Source organism: Drosophila hydei, unplaced genomic scaffold (assembly GCF_003285905.1).
Source record: "Drosophila hydei strain 15085-1641.00,03,60 unplaced genomic scaffold, DhydRS2 tig00000060-arrow-pilon, whole genome shotgun sequence".
Taxonomy (NCBI): domain Eukaryota; kingdom Metazoa; phylum Arthropoda; class Insecta; order Diptera; family Drosophilidae; genus Drosophila; species Drosophila hydei.
In genome coordinates, this window is record NW_022045656.1 from 6,561,269 (window position 1) to 6,575,066 (window position 13,798).

Sequence of the window (13,798 nt, forward strand, 5' to 3'; positions counted from 1 at the left end):
GGTTAAACAATTACTTTTTATTTATTTGCATTTTCACTTAAGCTTATGAATTTTTTAAAATAAAAGTAAAGCTGTAAATGAAATGAATATTTAATTTGAGTACAGACAGTTCATAGTTAAAAACAAAATGCTTAAGTTAAGCACACATTTGCATAACAAATATGTATAAATATTTATAATTAAATATTTATAATGCTCAGTTCAGGCTGTTTCCGAAGCTGTCTGAAAGCCTCGGCTCCACTTGTTTCCCCATGCTCAAACGAACGGCAAACGGCGAATGGCGAATGGCGAATGGCAAATGGGCGTAGTGGACAGTGAAAGGCGGGGCGGGGCAGCAGTGATGTCCGTAAATGTCCTGGCCAAATTGTGTTGACTTTGTCGTTCAGGCGTCATTAACTGCAATGACCAAGTCATTTGAATGGCCTACAGCATGCGAGTGACGGATAGGCAGACGGGGCGCCTGGTGGAGGCAAGGGGCGAGAGTTGAAAGGTTGCTCATGGCATGCGAAGGCGTGACACGCGCGATTTCCGATATGCTAGTCGCCAAGGGGAACAAGGTCGAGCGCAATTACAACTCCGGTGTATATAATATAATGAAAGCGCTGCACGGCACTAGCTGGGAGCCAGCCCCAATCCAATTGAGCTGCAGTCAGGATTTGATTTTAACGATGTATTATTACAGGCAGCCGCTGCCGTTGTTTGCATATCAAATTCAAAATGATCAGGTGCAAACATGAATGGCTTCAGGTGTGGGTGGGATGGCCGTTGCCGTTGCCGTTGCCGTTTAGGTGCCGCCACATAGCCGAGCGGTGCTAAAAAACGTCAGAAAATCAATAAGAGCCAGGCGCCAAGGCACCTGGCAACAGGCAACCAAATCCGAAATCCAACGGATACAAATTTTACCTGCAAAGCCGACAAGTGTGTATCTGTATGTGCGTGTGTGTGTGTATTTGATAACTTAATTGAAATACATGGCAAGTGTATTTCTGGTGCTGAGCCAAAAAATTGTCTTGTGGGCCGAGCAGGCAGCTGGATTTATGGATAAACAAGCGAGTTGGCCATGGTCAAGAGGTTGCTGCAGCTGGATAAATCATCGACAGCAGCAGCAGCAGCTGCAGCAAGCCATAAAACTATATATTTTCTAAAACATATACATATCTGGTCGTGGGCGTGGGCGTGTTTCCTTTCGTGTTATGGTCTTGTACCACTTTCCTCTACTTTGGTAGCATTAGTACTTTGTGTGTTCTACAATCTGGCCAAAAATTGCAACTGCAGCTGGATATGGGATCTGTGGGGGCGTGTGGCAAAGGAGTGCTGCTATGTAGCTAGGGCCGCCTAAAACGATTTGCATTTGCCGCCAACATTTTATCTGCAATTTTGAGTGTGACAACAATTTGGAAGTGCGCCATCACCCAAATAGCTAAGCCGCCCTCGTCGAGCACTCGAGTTGCATGGCATGGAAAATACAGTGAGTGCAAAATAAGGCAAAATGCGGAACACTTTGGAGTTATAGATAATATATATATATATATATATATATATATATATATATATATATATATATATATATATATATATATATATATATATAAATATATATATAAAATATATAATATATTAAATCTAGAGACAAATCGTTTTTTTTTTTTTTTTTTTCAAATACTAATCTGAACTTTAACAACGCCATGCAAGTCGATTGTGTTTGCAATTCCGCTTTGTAGCGCTTTCGTAAACGTTTCTCTATCAAAAGAGAACAGATTTCAAGTAAAATTTTGTGGTCTTTATATAAAATCTAATATCGTTCGATATTTTTATCAATTATTTCCTCAGATACTCTAAAGAAAGTGTTATATATAAACTGTCTTTGCTCAGCTATAGTTCTTATATACAATTTAAGTATATAAGCTTTTGCAGTGCCGGGTATCTCACAGTCGACTATAGCCGACAGTTTTTAAGTCTCTTTCATATTATTTTAGCGCATTTTACATGCTTTGGCAAAGTGCAGCTTAATATAATCGTATTATGCATCTTGGCTGTGACAAAAATCTACTAAAAACGTTTGGCACCCATCGAGAAAAAGAAATGGCGCTTGGCTCTTTTTAGGGGGACATCTTGGTGGCAGGACATCAGGAGGCGCAAAGTCGCATTTCGTTTTCATTTGGCTTGAAACTGCCTCAAGACCCTGACCTCTGATTTACAAGATACTCTTCGCTATATCCATCCCGCCTGGTTGCACACACACACACACACACACACACACACACACACATGTAAACACATGAATGTTTGCATGCTTTTGAGGAATGTAAAACCCAGAGAACTGGAATATGTGCACTGAATAGTCCTCTATTTGTGGCAAAGTTTTGCCATACACAAGCATACATCATACTTTCGCACACACACACACACACACACACACACACATGCATATGCCATATTTACGTATTTGTTTGGAACATTTGCAAAGTTTTGCGCATTTCATTTAGGCAGTCCAAAATGTAATTTATTATGGCCAAAATGTGATGTGATTTTTAGAAACGAGCATTACCAGAGTTATGCAATGCAAAGGAACAACTAAATTTAACAGCAGAAATGCTTTAAATTTTTGAAGACTCACAAATGAACAAGTTCGTTTGACAAAAAAACAAGTTCGTTTGACAGAAAAGTGCCTGAAATTGGAACAAATTCACAGATGAGCCAGTAGCATAAAGGAAATAGACAAAAGTTCACAAATGAACTAGTTCACTTAAAACAATATTCAAATTAAATTTAAAACAAAGTTTTTAAGAATCGTAAAAAATATTTTTGTATTATTTTCTTTTGCTTGGGAAATTTTTTATTTTCCGTTTTAATATTATTATTGTATAATTCGAACAAGCAAAAGTTACTGTCGTTCGCTCTCTTTCTCTCCGCCTCGCCTGCCGTCGCAAAAGTTCAGCAGCTGACAAAGTTCACACCAAGTGACCAAAAGTTGGCCAATCTCGCGTCACGTTCTGGCAATTGAGAATGCGACATGCTAATTAGTGAGAGGCACTTGCGAAATGCACTCCCCACGCTTAACATTTATCGCCCAACTCGTTTCCACTCACGGCTTCTCATGTCCCATAATAATTTAATGCGTTCTCATGTTTGTTTCTAGCCTTGCTGTAAAACGCACGCGAATCGCTGCTGTAAAGTTGTTTGCTTGCACAAACACAAATGCACGCACGCACACGCATACATTCACAGTTACACTCACGCTCTCACTCGCACTCTGACTCTGACTCTAACTCTTACTATCACTCACTTATTCGCTCAACGTCTCTTGCGCTCGCAGGACCTCTCTTTGTCTTTACCGCAATTTCGCCACTGAAAATGACGCATACGAAAATTATGGGCTCTGCAATGTGCAAAGAATTTGGCGTGTTTGGCTTTGTCGCCTGCTGTTGTCGTTGTTGTTGCGGTTGTTTTGGCATTTTCATGCCAACATCATTTTGCCTGCAGCCTCCACAGACTTCGCTGCTGGCTGCGCAGTCGGTCGCCGCTGTGCACGAAGTCACGTAGCCAGGGCGAGTTTTACATTTTCATTATGCCTGTTTAAAAATGTTGAGCGCAAGGAGAACGGGTTAGGCAGGGGATGACCGTCTGCCCGTTGGGCGCATGCTGTGAATTGGGGCCACAACAAACTGCAGCAGCAGCCCCAGTGTAACGGTACCTTTTCCGTACATAATTGCCCAAAAAAGGTGCTGACGACACTTAACAGTTTTTTCTGCTGCTGCTGCTCCAATAAACCGAGGCTGAGCGAAATCAAAACTGAACTTCAACCACAGCTGCGGCCGCTGCCGCTGTCGCCGCCGCTGCCGCGGTGAAGCTTTCACTGAAACCCAATTAAGTTAACAAATACGCGCAAGCAGAGCTGATGCATGAGACATGTGGCTGTAGAGGACATCGACAACTGACAGACACACCTGTGTGTGCTCACCTGTGCCATTCGAATGTCCCCCTCTCTCGCATTCATATCGCGCAAATCCATCAATGTCAGCGCGATTCGGGCAGCGCTTCAATTATGCCATAAATCGCATCCGGGTAGGATTTTCTTAATTTTGAATGCATTTGAATTTGCATTTTGTTTTCTTTTGGTTTTTCCATTTAGACATGCATTTGTTGCTTTTGCTGTTGCACTTTTATTTTATTTTTTCTAGTTTTCATAAAGTTTATTTTGTTTTCGCTGCTGCTGCCGCTGCAGTCTCGTTTTGCAATAAAATTTATGTGCAATGTTCAAAGTCCAACGGTCACTCGGTCGTGCACACATGAAAACAAACGCACGCATACGCACACTCACACACACAGACACGTCAATAAAGCACGCGCAAATGCAAGAAGAGAACACACTTACAGAGGACAGAGGAACAACAACAAAAACTTGAGCTATTTTCAACAGTGACGAAAACACTACGAGCCAAAGCAGAAAGGCGAAGAACGCGAAGGGGTGAAGCAATAAGGCGAATAAAAATACAAGTGCAAACACAAATATAATAAACAAGGCAACACACAGTCTCACAGTGTCTAAGTAAGAGAGGGGAGCGGAGAGGGGCCCTGATACTGGCTGAGCGCGATTAGTAAAAGTTTTAATACAATGCCAAAATAGGGGGAGGGGCGACAAATAGGGGGCTGTGAACTAATCTCAAATAAGCGAACCGAAAGTGAAATTGGATTCTCGCTCAGGGCTATTGTAGCTGGGAAAATGTTGTGCACACACACACAAACATACCATGTATACATACAAACACATACATATTTAATGTATTGAGTTTGCAACAGTTTATAAAGTTTTTCATGCTTATTTGCTCGAAATAAATGCCTAGCTTAAAAGCGTTGAAAATTTGCTGAGTTCGTTTGAAAATATGCTAAAGTAATTGAGGTCGAAAATACTCAAATTAATGAACAAGTGTGTGTATGCATACACATACATATACATATATACATACATACACACATTTGTATATACAATGCTTGTATTTTGTACTGCATTTGTCAACTACGTCCATTACGTCTAGTTATCATGTAACACAAATCATCATGCATCATTCGTCTGACATTCGTTTATGATAATTTATCGAAGCTTTTATTTATGCATGTGTCTGTGTGTGTGTGTGTGTGCATAGATCATTTAATGATTGGCTCAATTAGACTGGTTAACAGTTATTGAGGTGCACCCGCTCAGCACGTGATACAGCCAGACACGTAAATTTACCGTCTATTGGCATATTCACATTTAAGTGCAATTTATGGCTAGAGAGGCAGAGAGAGAGAGAACTCTTGCGCCACGACCCAAGTGCTAGATGAACCCGTTCACTACTGCCAATCAAACTGCAATGCATTGAACCTGTTTGCGCCAGCCCCTTTTGCCGTTATCTCCCGTCCCTTTGCTTTCATTGCCAATATGCAGCGTCGTTCCCCTTTTCTATTAGCGTGCGACGCTCCCCCGCCGCTCCCTTGCAGCGTCATCTTCGTCATCTTTGGCGATCACTCGCCAAGCGCGTGCTCGCTTAGTTAGCAACAGCAACAAAAGAGACAGCAACAATTCTAACCATCTGTGGGGGTCTTTCAGCGTTTGTGTCTGCTGACGCTCGTTTTGCTTCTTTGTTGTGTTTTTATTTTTTATTTTATTTTCATTTTATAAGGCACTGAGAGAGTTTAACAATGTTGAAATGCCAACGTGTCAAGCACGATTAGACGACGTCGACATAAGCAGCGGCAGCAGCAGATCAGCATGTGCATATACAGTTAGCTTTTACATAAACATGCACGCATACATGTATGTCTGTGTATGTATATGTCTCATACACTTTTTAATTGGATCTTTACAGTTGACTACGTGCACAAACACATGTGTGCCTCCGCCTACTTTTTTTTTTATCTAACATTGTATTTTTGTTACTCTATTGTCATCTATGAACATCAAAATGTAGTTGGATCGTAAAGTAAATTGATTTGTCGCTTGGCGATAAGCAACAAGTCATTGGAATTAGTTTTAGTTGCACGCGCGGCTTTGCCACTTGCAATCGTGTGCGTGTGTGTAAGCACATAAATGAAGACAGAGACCAACAGCAAATTTTGAGAGCAAAGTCCACAACCGGCTCGCACTGCTTCAGCTGACGTCACTTGCTGGCAGAGGACCGACGCGTCGCTTCGTCTCAGTTACTTTGCTCAAGCATCATATGGCACTTGTTCGTTTCTCTGTCTCCGATTTGTTTGTACCGCTCTTAATATTTTCAATTATGGCGATTTATCAACAACCACAACAAACGGAGAACGACAAACAGCAAACAGCGAACATCGAACAGCAAATGCCAAAGACACCAAAACACAAACATAACATAAGCAAAAGCATCGCGAGCGATCGGCAAGAGTAACAAAAACAACGTTAACACTCACGCAGTGTGTGCGAGTCCAAAGTCCAAACGGCATTTCAGAGGCCCGAGTCCAAAGTCCATTCGAATGCAATGGTCGGGTTTTCTGCTCATCCGGCCAGCATGTTGTGCGAGTCATAGCCCCCCCACCATCACCTCCTCCATCGACAACTATACTTTACACTCGTTTACAATTTTGTTTGTGTTTGCTTTTGCTGCTGCTGAGAGCGAGACGATGACTCTGTTGCTCTCTTCTGGCAGTAACACTTGTTTTGTGCTTGCTCCGTATTGTTTACCTTCTGTGAATGCTTGTAATGCCGTTCGTCACTCTCTTGACTGTGGCTCTCTTAATATATTGACTCTTGAAACTCTTAAAACATGCGGCCGCGTCTGTTGATTGCATGTAAAAAAGTTAATAACTTGAAACAGCAGCGACTGTTGCTGCTGTTTCTGCTGTTGTTGATTTTGCGGACTAAATAAAACAACACAGTGACAGAAACAAACAAGCATTTTATGGTATTTATATATATAAGTATGTACATACATACATGTATTACGAAATGCAAAAAATGCCAAAATGTGACTGTGACGGCCCCGTGGGGCAATATTTTCATTTCAATTTGTGTCACCTTCGGGGCACTGTTCAATTTTCGAATTCGATAGGAATCACTGCAACTGCTGCTGTACTTGCCGTTGACGTCACACGCCCACTCAGAGGGCATGGCATTACACAATCTTGGTACAAATTTTACACAAATTATTTGCATCTTTTGTTATCGGCTTCCTTAACCACAATTCCAGTCACAAGCATACATACAAATGCAAATATAAATGTATAGAAACACACTCATACACACACATACAGATGTCGCCGGCTTTTTTTTAAGAGAAAAAAAAGAAAATAAGTTCACGTTTCGCATTTGCCTTTGATACGATTCGCATTTTATTTAATTTTAACGAAACGAAACGAACAAAATACACAAATTGTGGACTTTGCACCTACGTTAGCGCCGTTGCCGTCGGCGTCGCTGTCGTCGTCGTAGTCGACGCTTTTGTATTGAATGGATTTAGCATTTTTGCTAGTTGCCACGTTTCGCGCTTAAAAAAATGTGTAAAAAAAAAAACAATGCACGATGCCTTATAGTTGTGTTTAGTACATACAAATAAACGAGGCAGAAGCAAAAGATTTAAACAGACATTAAATTTTCAAAGTTTTATTGAATTTTCATTTAGAACTTTTTTTTTCGAACGGAGCAGCTATAAATAGAGCAGATTCGCATATTTTTAGATGAATATACACACACATGTTTGTATGTATGTATATTTTTATGCTAGTATGTTTGAATGTGTGCAGCCTTTCTAAAGGCATGCGGCGAATTGAACTGAAGATTTTGAATAAAATTTGGAATTCGCCTCAAGCTGGTTCGTAATAGAAGCGGAATTGGTAGTGCCTGCTAAGCAGGAATCGCATCAAATTACATATAAATAAATATAATAAAATTTAAAAAAAAAATTAAAAATATATTATATAATCAGCTTAATTTATAAAGCAAATGTCAAGACATTAGCCAAACAGCAAAACGTGTTTTTAATATTAATATGAATCATTATATTTTGTTGCTATGCATTGGAGTTTTTTTTTAATCAAAGGTGATTTTTTTTTAATGAAATTCCAAGTCATGAACTTGCGAACTACGATTAACTCAATTACAGTTTTCATTTGTGGCAGCATTTTCCAATCAAAAGTTCAGTCATCTAGTTAACGATTCATCGTGAATGCGATTTCAACAATCAACTAATTAAGCTGCCAAATGCCGTTGACAGTTGCCTTGCGGTGACTGTTGCATGAGGCGAGTGAGAGTGAGAGGCGCGTGGAGGGGACTTGGCTTGTATCTCACTGGCGAATGCAATTAATTAAACATAATCCAGTTAGCAGATCGATTTACATGCAGGCACTTGTAGCTCAAGTCTCAATCTCAATCTCAATCTCAATTTGAATCACAGTCGCATTCCTTCGCCCCCCCTCGGGCCCGCATCTCTGGCTCTTTCTCTTTGTTGTCATCGTCATCTGCGCCGGATGTGGAAGTGTCACCCAGGCCTGCGCATCCGATACGGACCGCATCGCATTCAGGGTCGCTCCTAGGGGGGCCACAGTTTCGTGTTGTTGGCGTTGGCTTTGCGTGGGAACTCGCACGTCGCACCGTATCAATTGATTGGTATTTGAAGCGGCAGCCAGCCACTTGAGTTGCGTTGCTAACCAAAATGTATGCACCTAATGAAGCCTCTCGAGAACCTATGTCAAAGATCCAAAACAATGAAAATGTTGAGTCTCTTTACACATACGATTGACTGCCATTAAATTGCTGTAACTTTTCTTAATTGGTAATAATAAACTAAGTTGATGGCAAGGCTAATAATACGTATGATAATGATGAATAATGATAATGATAATGATAATGATAATGACAATGATAATGATAATGATAATGATAATGATAATGATAATGATAATGATAATGATAATGATAATGATAATGATAATGCTAATGCTAATGCTAATGCTAATGCTAATGCTAATGCTAATGCTAATGCTAATGCTAATGCTAATGCTAATGCTAATGCTAATGCTAATGCTAATGCTAATGCTAATGCTAATGCTAATGCTAATGCTAATGCTAATGCTAATGCTAATGCTAATGCTAATGCTAATGCTAATGCTAATGCTAATGCTAATGCTAATGCTAATGCTAATGCTAATGCTAATGCTAATGCTAATGCTAATGCTAATGATAATGCTAATGCTAATGCTAATGCTAATGCTAATGCTAATGCTAATGCTAATGCTAATGCTAATGCTAATGCTAATGCTAATGCTAATGCTAATGCTAATGCTAATGCTAATGCTTACGATTATCGTAATATTAATGCTAATACTAATGATTATCCTAATGCTAATGGCAAGTCTTTGCTTATGCCAATGCTAATGCTAATGCGAAACAAGAAAGTATTAAATACTTTACCTAAGTCTTATTTAAATTTTCTATTTAAAAAACTCAAAAAAAAAACATTTCTCCTAATAACTCAATGGGAATATGCCCGGTCGGGTTGCTGCCACAAGTTTTTGGCTTGTGCTTTCGCATCAGCGCACATTTCGCCATGTTTATTGCCAGAGCTAATTCCAGCCACGCCCACACATACACACATACACACACAAAAGTTCATCTGAAATTCTGCGGCTGTCTAATTGGAAAGTGAAAATGTGCGAGGCGCTGACGCGTGACTCCTTGGGAGCAACTTGTTGCCTTGGCTACCTGCCTGCGTAACTACCTGGCGGCATGCCTCTTGGCCCAGAAGTTGCCTCATTATGCAAAGTGCTGCTTGGCCGGGAGATGGGGCATGTGGCATGGGGGTGGGGTAGGACAACGGAACTGAGACCAAGCTGAATGCTGCTGCAACAACAAGGGGCGTGGCGGCTGACTGCGTTGACATAACTAAGAAATTTTGTTGCTGGAATTTGTGTGAGCTTTGCGAATTTCATTTAATTTCGCTTCGCATTCTTTTTTCCTCTCTGCTGACCCAAGGGGCGGGGTGGGGAGGTGGCTCTGTGCCAGCCCGGATTGCTGTTAGATTAAACCGACAACAGCGTCAACTGGTTGCCTGCTGGCCGTTGGGGCATGCTGAACTAGGCTAAAAGTCGATTGATATCTGAGAGCCTTTCTTCTACAGCTTTTAACTTTACAGGGTATGTGGCAGTCTGGCCTGCAGCTATGATTGCTTCCTCGAATTGCTGGAGTTCTCGTTGTTGTCGTTGTCAACGCTGACGTGCAGCAAACATTTGAATTTGTTCCATTCGCAATGATGACACGCTCGTTGCATAAGCAAATATTTCGAGGCCTTACACCCACGCACACCCCACACACACCCACACACACACATGTCGCTGGCTGTTGCTGTTGCTGTCATAGCAACGATGTTGTATTTGACAAACCCACAGACAGGACAACTGACAGGACATTGTCGACATGGTCCCTACTCGCAGCTCGCAGCGCTGTTTGTCGCTGACAGTGGCGCTGTCAAGCTGAGCTGATAAGCTTCTCAAGCGATTAGGTTGCCTCTGCGCCTGCTCCTTTTTTATTTGATTCCATAAGCATTCAGTGTGCAAACAAGTCCGCAGATTTCTGTGTGCAATTAATAGATACAAATGTATCTGCAACTGTTGCAACGGCGGACTCTAAAGCATCTAAACTATAAAGCCATAAACCTTCAATCAATCAGCTTGATTGACGAACAATGCTAAGCACTTTTGTAGAGCAGCTGCGCTTTGAGCTAAAAGTGAGCCACACATATGAGCTGCGAATAAGTTAGACAATCAACGTCAATCATGATGATGTATTAGCATACGATGGGCATAGATTGATTTAGCCTAAGGGAAGCAGATTTTGCTTAGGCAGACTTTGCTTGATCACTTGAAATTTTGTGGATTATATAAGTCAAGGTGGATGAAATGGCAGGCAAAGTCAATCAATCAGCTTGATTGACGTGCTATGCAGCGCCTGAATAGCAAGCGCTAGGTAGCTCAGATTTACAGAGCAGTTTTTAGCTTTGGAAACTTCAAAGCGCAACTGCAAATTGCTAATTTGAATCATGTAAAATCAAATCAATCAGCATGATTGATGCGCAATGCAGCGCATAAATGCCTAGATCCAGGAAATTGAAACTTATAGCAAATAAAGATATTTCCAGCAAGTCAAGCTGTAGACAATAAGCCAAGCTATATTCGAGATATTATCCAAGCTCTACTTCTGAACTAACGCTTCTGGTTTTGCAGGTGTGCAAGGGACTGGACATCATATGCGAGATGCAGTACTTTGGCCTGGAGCCATGGACGCCCAATCAGAAGGAATCGCGCACACGGCAATGGTACAATCTGAGGAATCGGCTGCATGGCGATAGCGGCAGCAGCAGCAGCGGCATTCAGTTGATGCTGGCGCTGCGCGTCAAGTTCTGGGTGCCGGTGCACAGCATCCTGCAGGAGAGCGTGCGCAATCTGTTCTATATGCAGGCGCGTCGGGATCTGCTGGAGGCGCGCCTCTGCGCCCACGACTGGAGCAATGCGGCCAAGCTGGCGGCGCTGCTCTGCCAGGCGGATGGGCTGCGCTTCAACGAGCAGTCGCTGCGCGCCGAGTGCCCCATGCGCATGCGCCGCGAGCTGGCGCAGCAGCAGCAGCTGGCCCAGCAGCAGCAGCTCAAGCTGGAGCAGCAGCGCAAGGAGAATCAGCACGTGCTCGGCTTCAAGAAGCGTCGCTTGTCCAAACAGAAGTCCGTGGAGCACATCGAATGCTGCACGCTGTCCGCGCCCTCGAGCAACGTTGCCAGCAACGGCAACAACTTGCAGCCATCGCCATCGGCTTCAGCGTCGGCCTCCGCCTCCAGTTCGAGCAGCCCGAGCAACAGCAGCAGCAGCCATTCGGGATTGGACGAGCGCCTGGCCAGCAATCCGTTGCGCATGTACGAGGAGTACGTGATCCTGCCCAGCGCCACTGACAAGGACAGCGACCTCGAGCCGCCCGCTGACTTCCTGCGACAGATTGCCAGCGAGCACAGCAAGTTGGCCAAGCTGCCGATGACCCCAAAGGCGGCCAAGTATTGGCTGCTGCAGGGCATCCAGGAGCTGAGCGGCTACGGCGAGGAGCTCTTCAGCGGCGTCACCACCAACGAGAGCGCCACGCCCTGTGACATTGCGGTGGGCGCTCATGGCATCACAGTCATTCGTGGGGATGAAAAAGAAAGGTGAGTTGAAGATTTGCTTATCGATCGAGGCATAGCTAGCAGATCGTCTGCTTAGCCAGGCTTGTCTAGACTTCAGCTGTGCTAAGACTTTTAAGCGTATGAAAGCTCTAGGAAAGCTCTAGGAAGCCGTTGCTAAGCTAAGCTTTCTATTGCTAGACGAAGTTCATTGTTAGACATGGAAAAGTTATTTATAAACACTTTACTAAGAGAGAAGCTTTACAGAAACTTAGAAAGCGCATTTAAAATCAATTAGGCAACATGCTAAAGCTTAGCAGAGCTTTTTTCTATTTCATAAAAGTTAAGCTGTTTTCCATCCTTCCAACGTGGCTCAAGCTGCCTCTAAAGGCTTATATGAGCAAAAGCTCTATTGAAAGCGCATAAAAGCTTCAGCTGAAACTTGTTCAAGTGCAAGCTCTATGTAAGCTAAGTAACCTTTGCTGTCTTTGTGTGACATCTCATGGATATTTTATTGAGAAGTTTCAGTTTTTGGTTAACTTAATCAAAAGCTCAAATGAGCTTTTATGTAGCTTTTCTATATTATTAATATATGCCATTGTCGAGCTAAAGCTGCTTAATTTACCTTAAGGAAAGTGCAATTTATATCGAAAAGTTTATGTTTGAAAGCTGTTTAAGAAAAAGCTCCAAAAAGCTTCTCATTCATTTACATCAGAGGCTATGAATAGCTTTAGTTGCCTGTCTGAAAATTGCACTTTATCAATAAGTTGAATATATGAAAAAGCTTAAATGAGCTTTCAGTTTATGTAAAAGCTTTATATTTATATGATGTAAGCTTCTTCTTCTTCTTTTCAAACTGAAACTTTCTCTAGTCAGCTCAGGCTATTTTATTCCCTTTCAAGATCAACCTGGACTTGATTCTTTAGCCTAACTTGGTTTAGTTTCTGTTGATCCTAGAGCTTTTACATTATCTTATAGAATATGAAATTTAATATTAAAATAATTTATATTTCACTCTCTCTCTCTCTCTCTCTGTCGCTCTCCTTTAGTATCCCATTCAGTGCCATTGCCGCTGCAAAGTCGCTGAGACGCACCTTTAAGCTGGAGTATGTGGACGATCACAACGATCGCAAGGAGCTGGAGATCAAGCTGTCCAAGCCGCCAATTGCCGCCGGGCTGTATCGCTCGATCACCGAGCGGCACGCGTTCTACGTCTGCGACAAGGTGCGCTGCGTGGTGACGAATCAGTTTACGCGCGATCTCAAGGGCACCATCGCATCGATGTTCAAGGAGGACACCGAGCTGGGCAAGCGCTACGTCTTTGATATACAGCACACGTGCCGCGAGGTGCACGATCAGGCGCGCCGCATACTGTACGAACGTGGCGGCATGGGGGCCACCGATGCCGGCGGCAGCAGCAGCTGCGAGCCGGAGACTGCGGTCGGCTGTGGCGACGATGGTGTTGGCGTTGTTGGCGGTTCCATGGCCGGCAAGATAGATTTGGCCATACGCGAGAAGGAGGCGCGTGAGGCGGCGATTGAGCGCTGCGTGGACAGCCGCATCAACGAGGCTATGCAGTGTAAAATCTGCATGGATCGGGCGATCAACACAGTGTTCAATCCATGCTGTCACGTCATTGCCTGTGCGCAGTGTGCAGCCAG

General features: G+C 42.8%; 1 protein-coding gene across 1 annotated transcript in view; it reads left to right on the forward strand.

The window, feature by feature from the left end:
* Positions 1-13,798, forward strand: part of LOC111600532 (E3 ubiquitin-protein ligase MYLIP) — a 29,992-nt gene that overhangs the window by 15,524 nt on the left and 670 nt on the right. Inside the window, exons 2-3 of the mRNA XM_023316670.2 lie at positions 11,221-12,182; positions 13,187-13,798. Of these exons, the coding sequence (XP_023172438.2) occupies positions 11,221-12,182; positions 13,187-13,798 (1,574 nt within the window). The remainder of the gene's footprint in view (positions 1-11,220; positions 12,183-13,186) is intronic.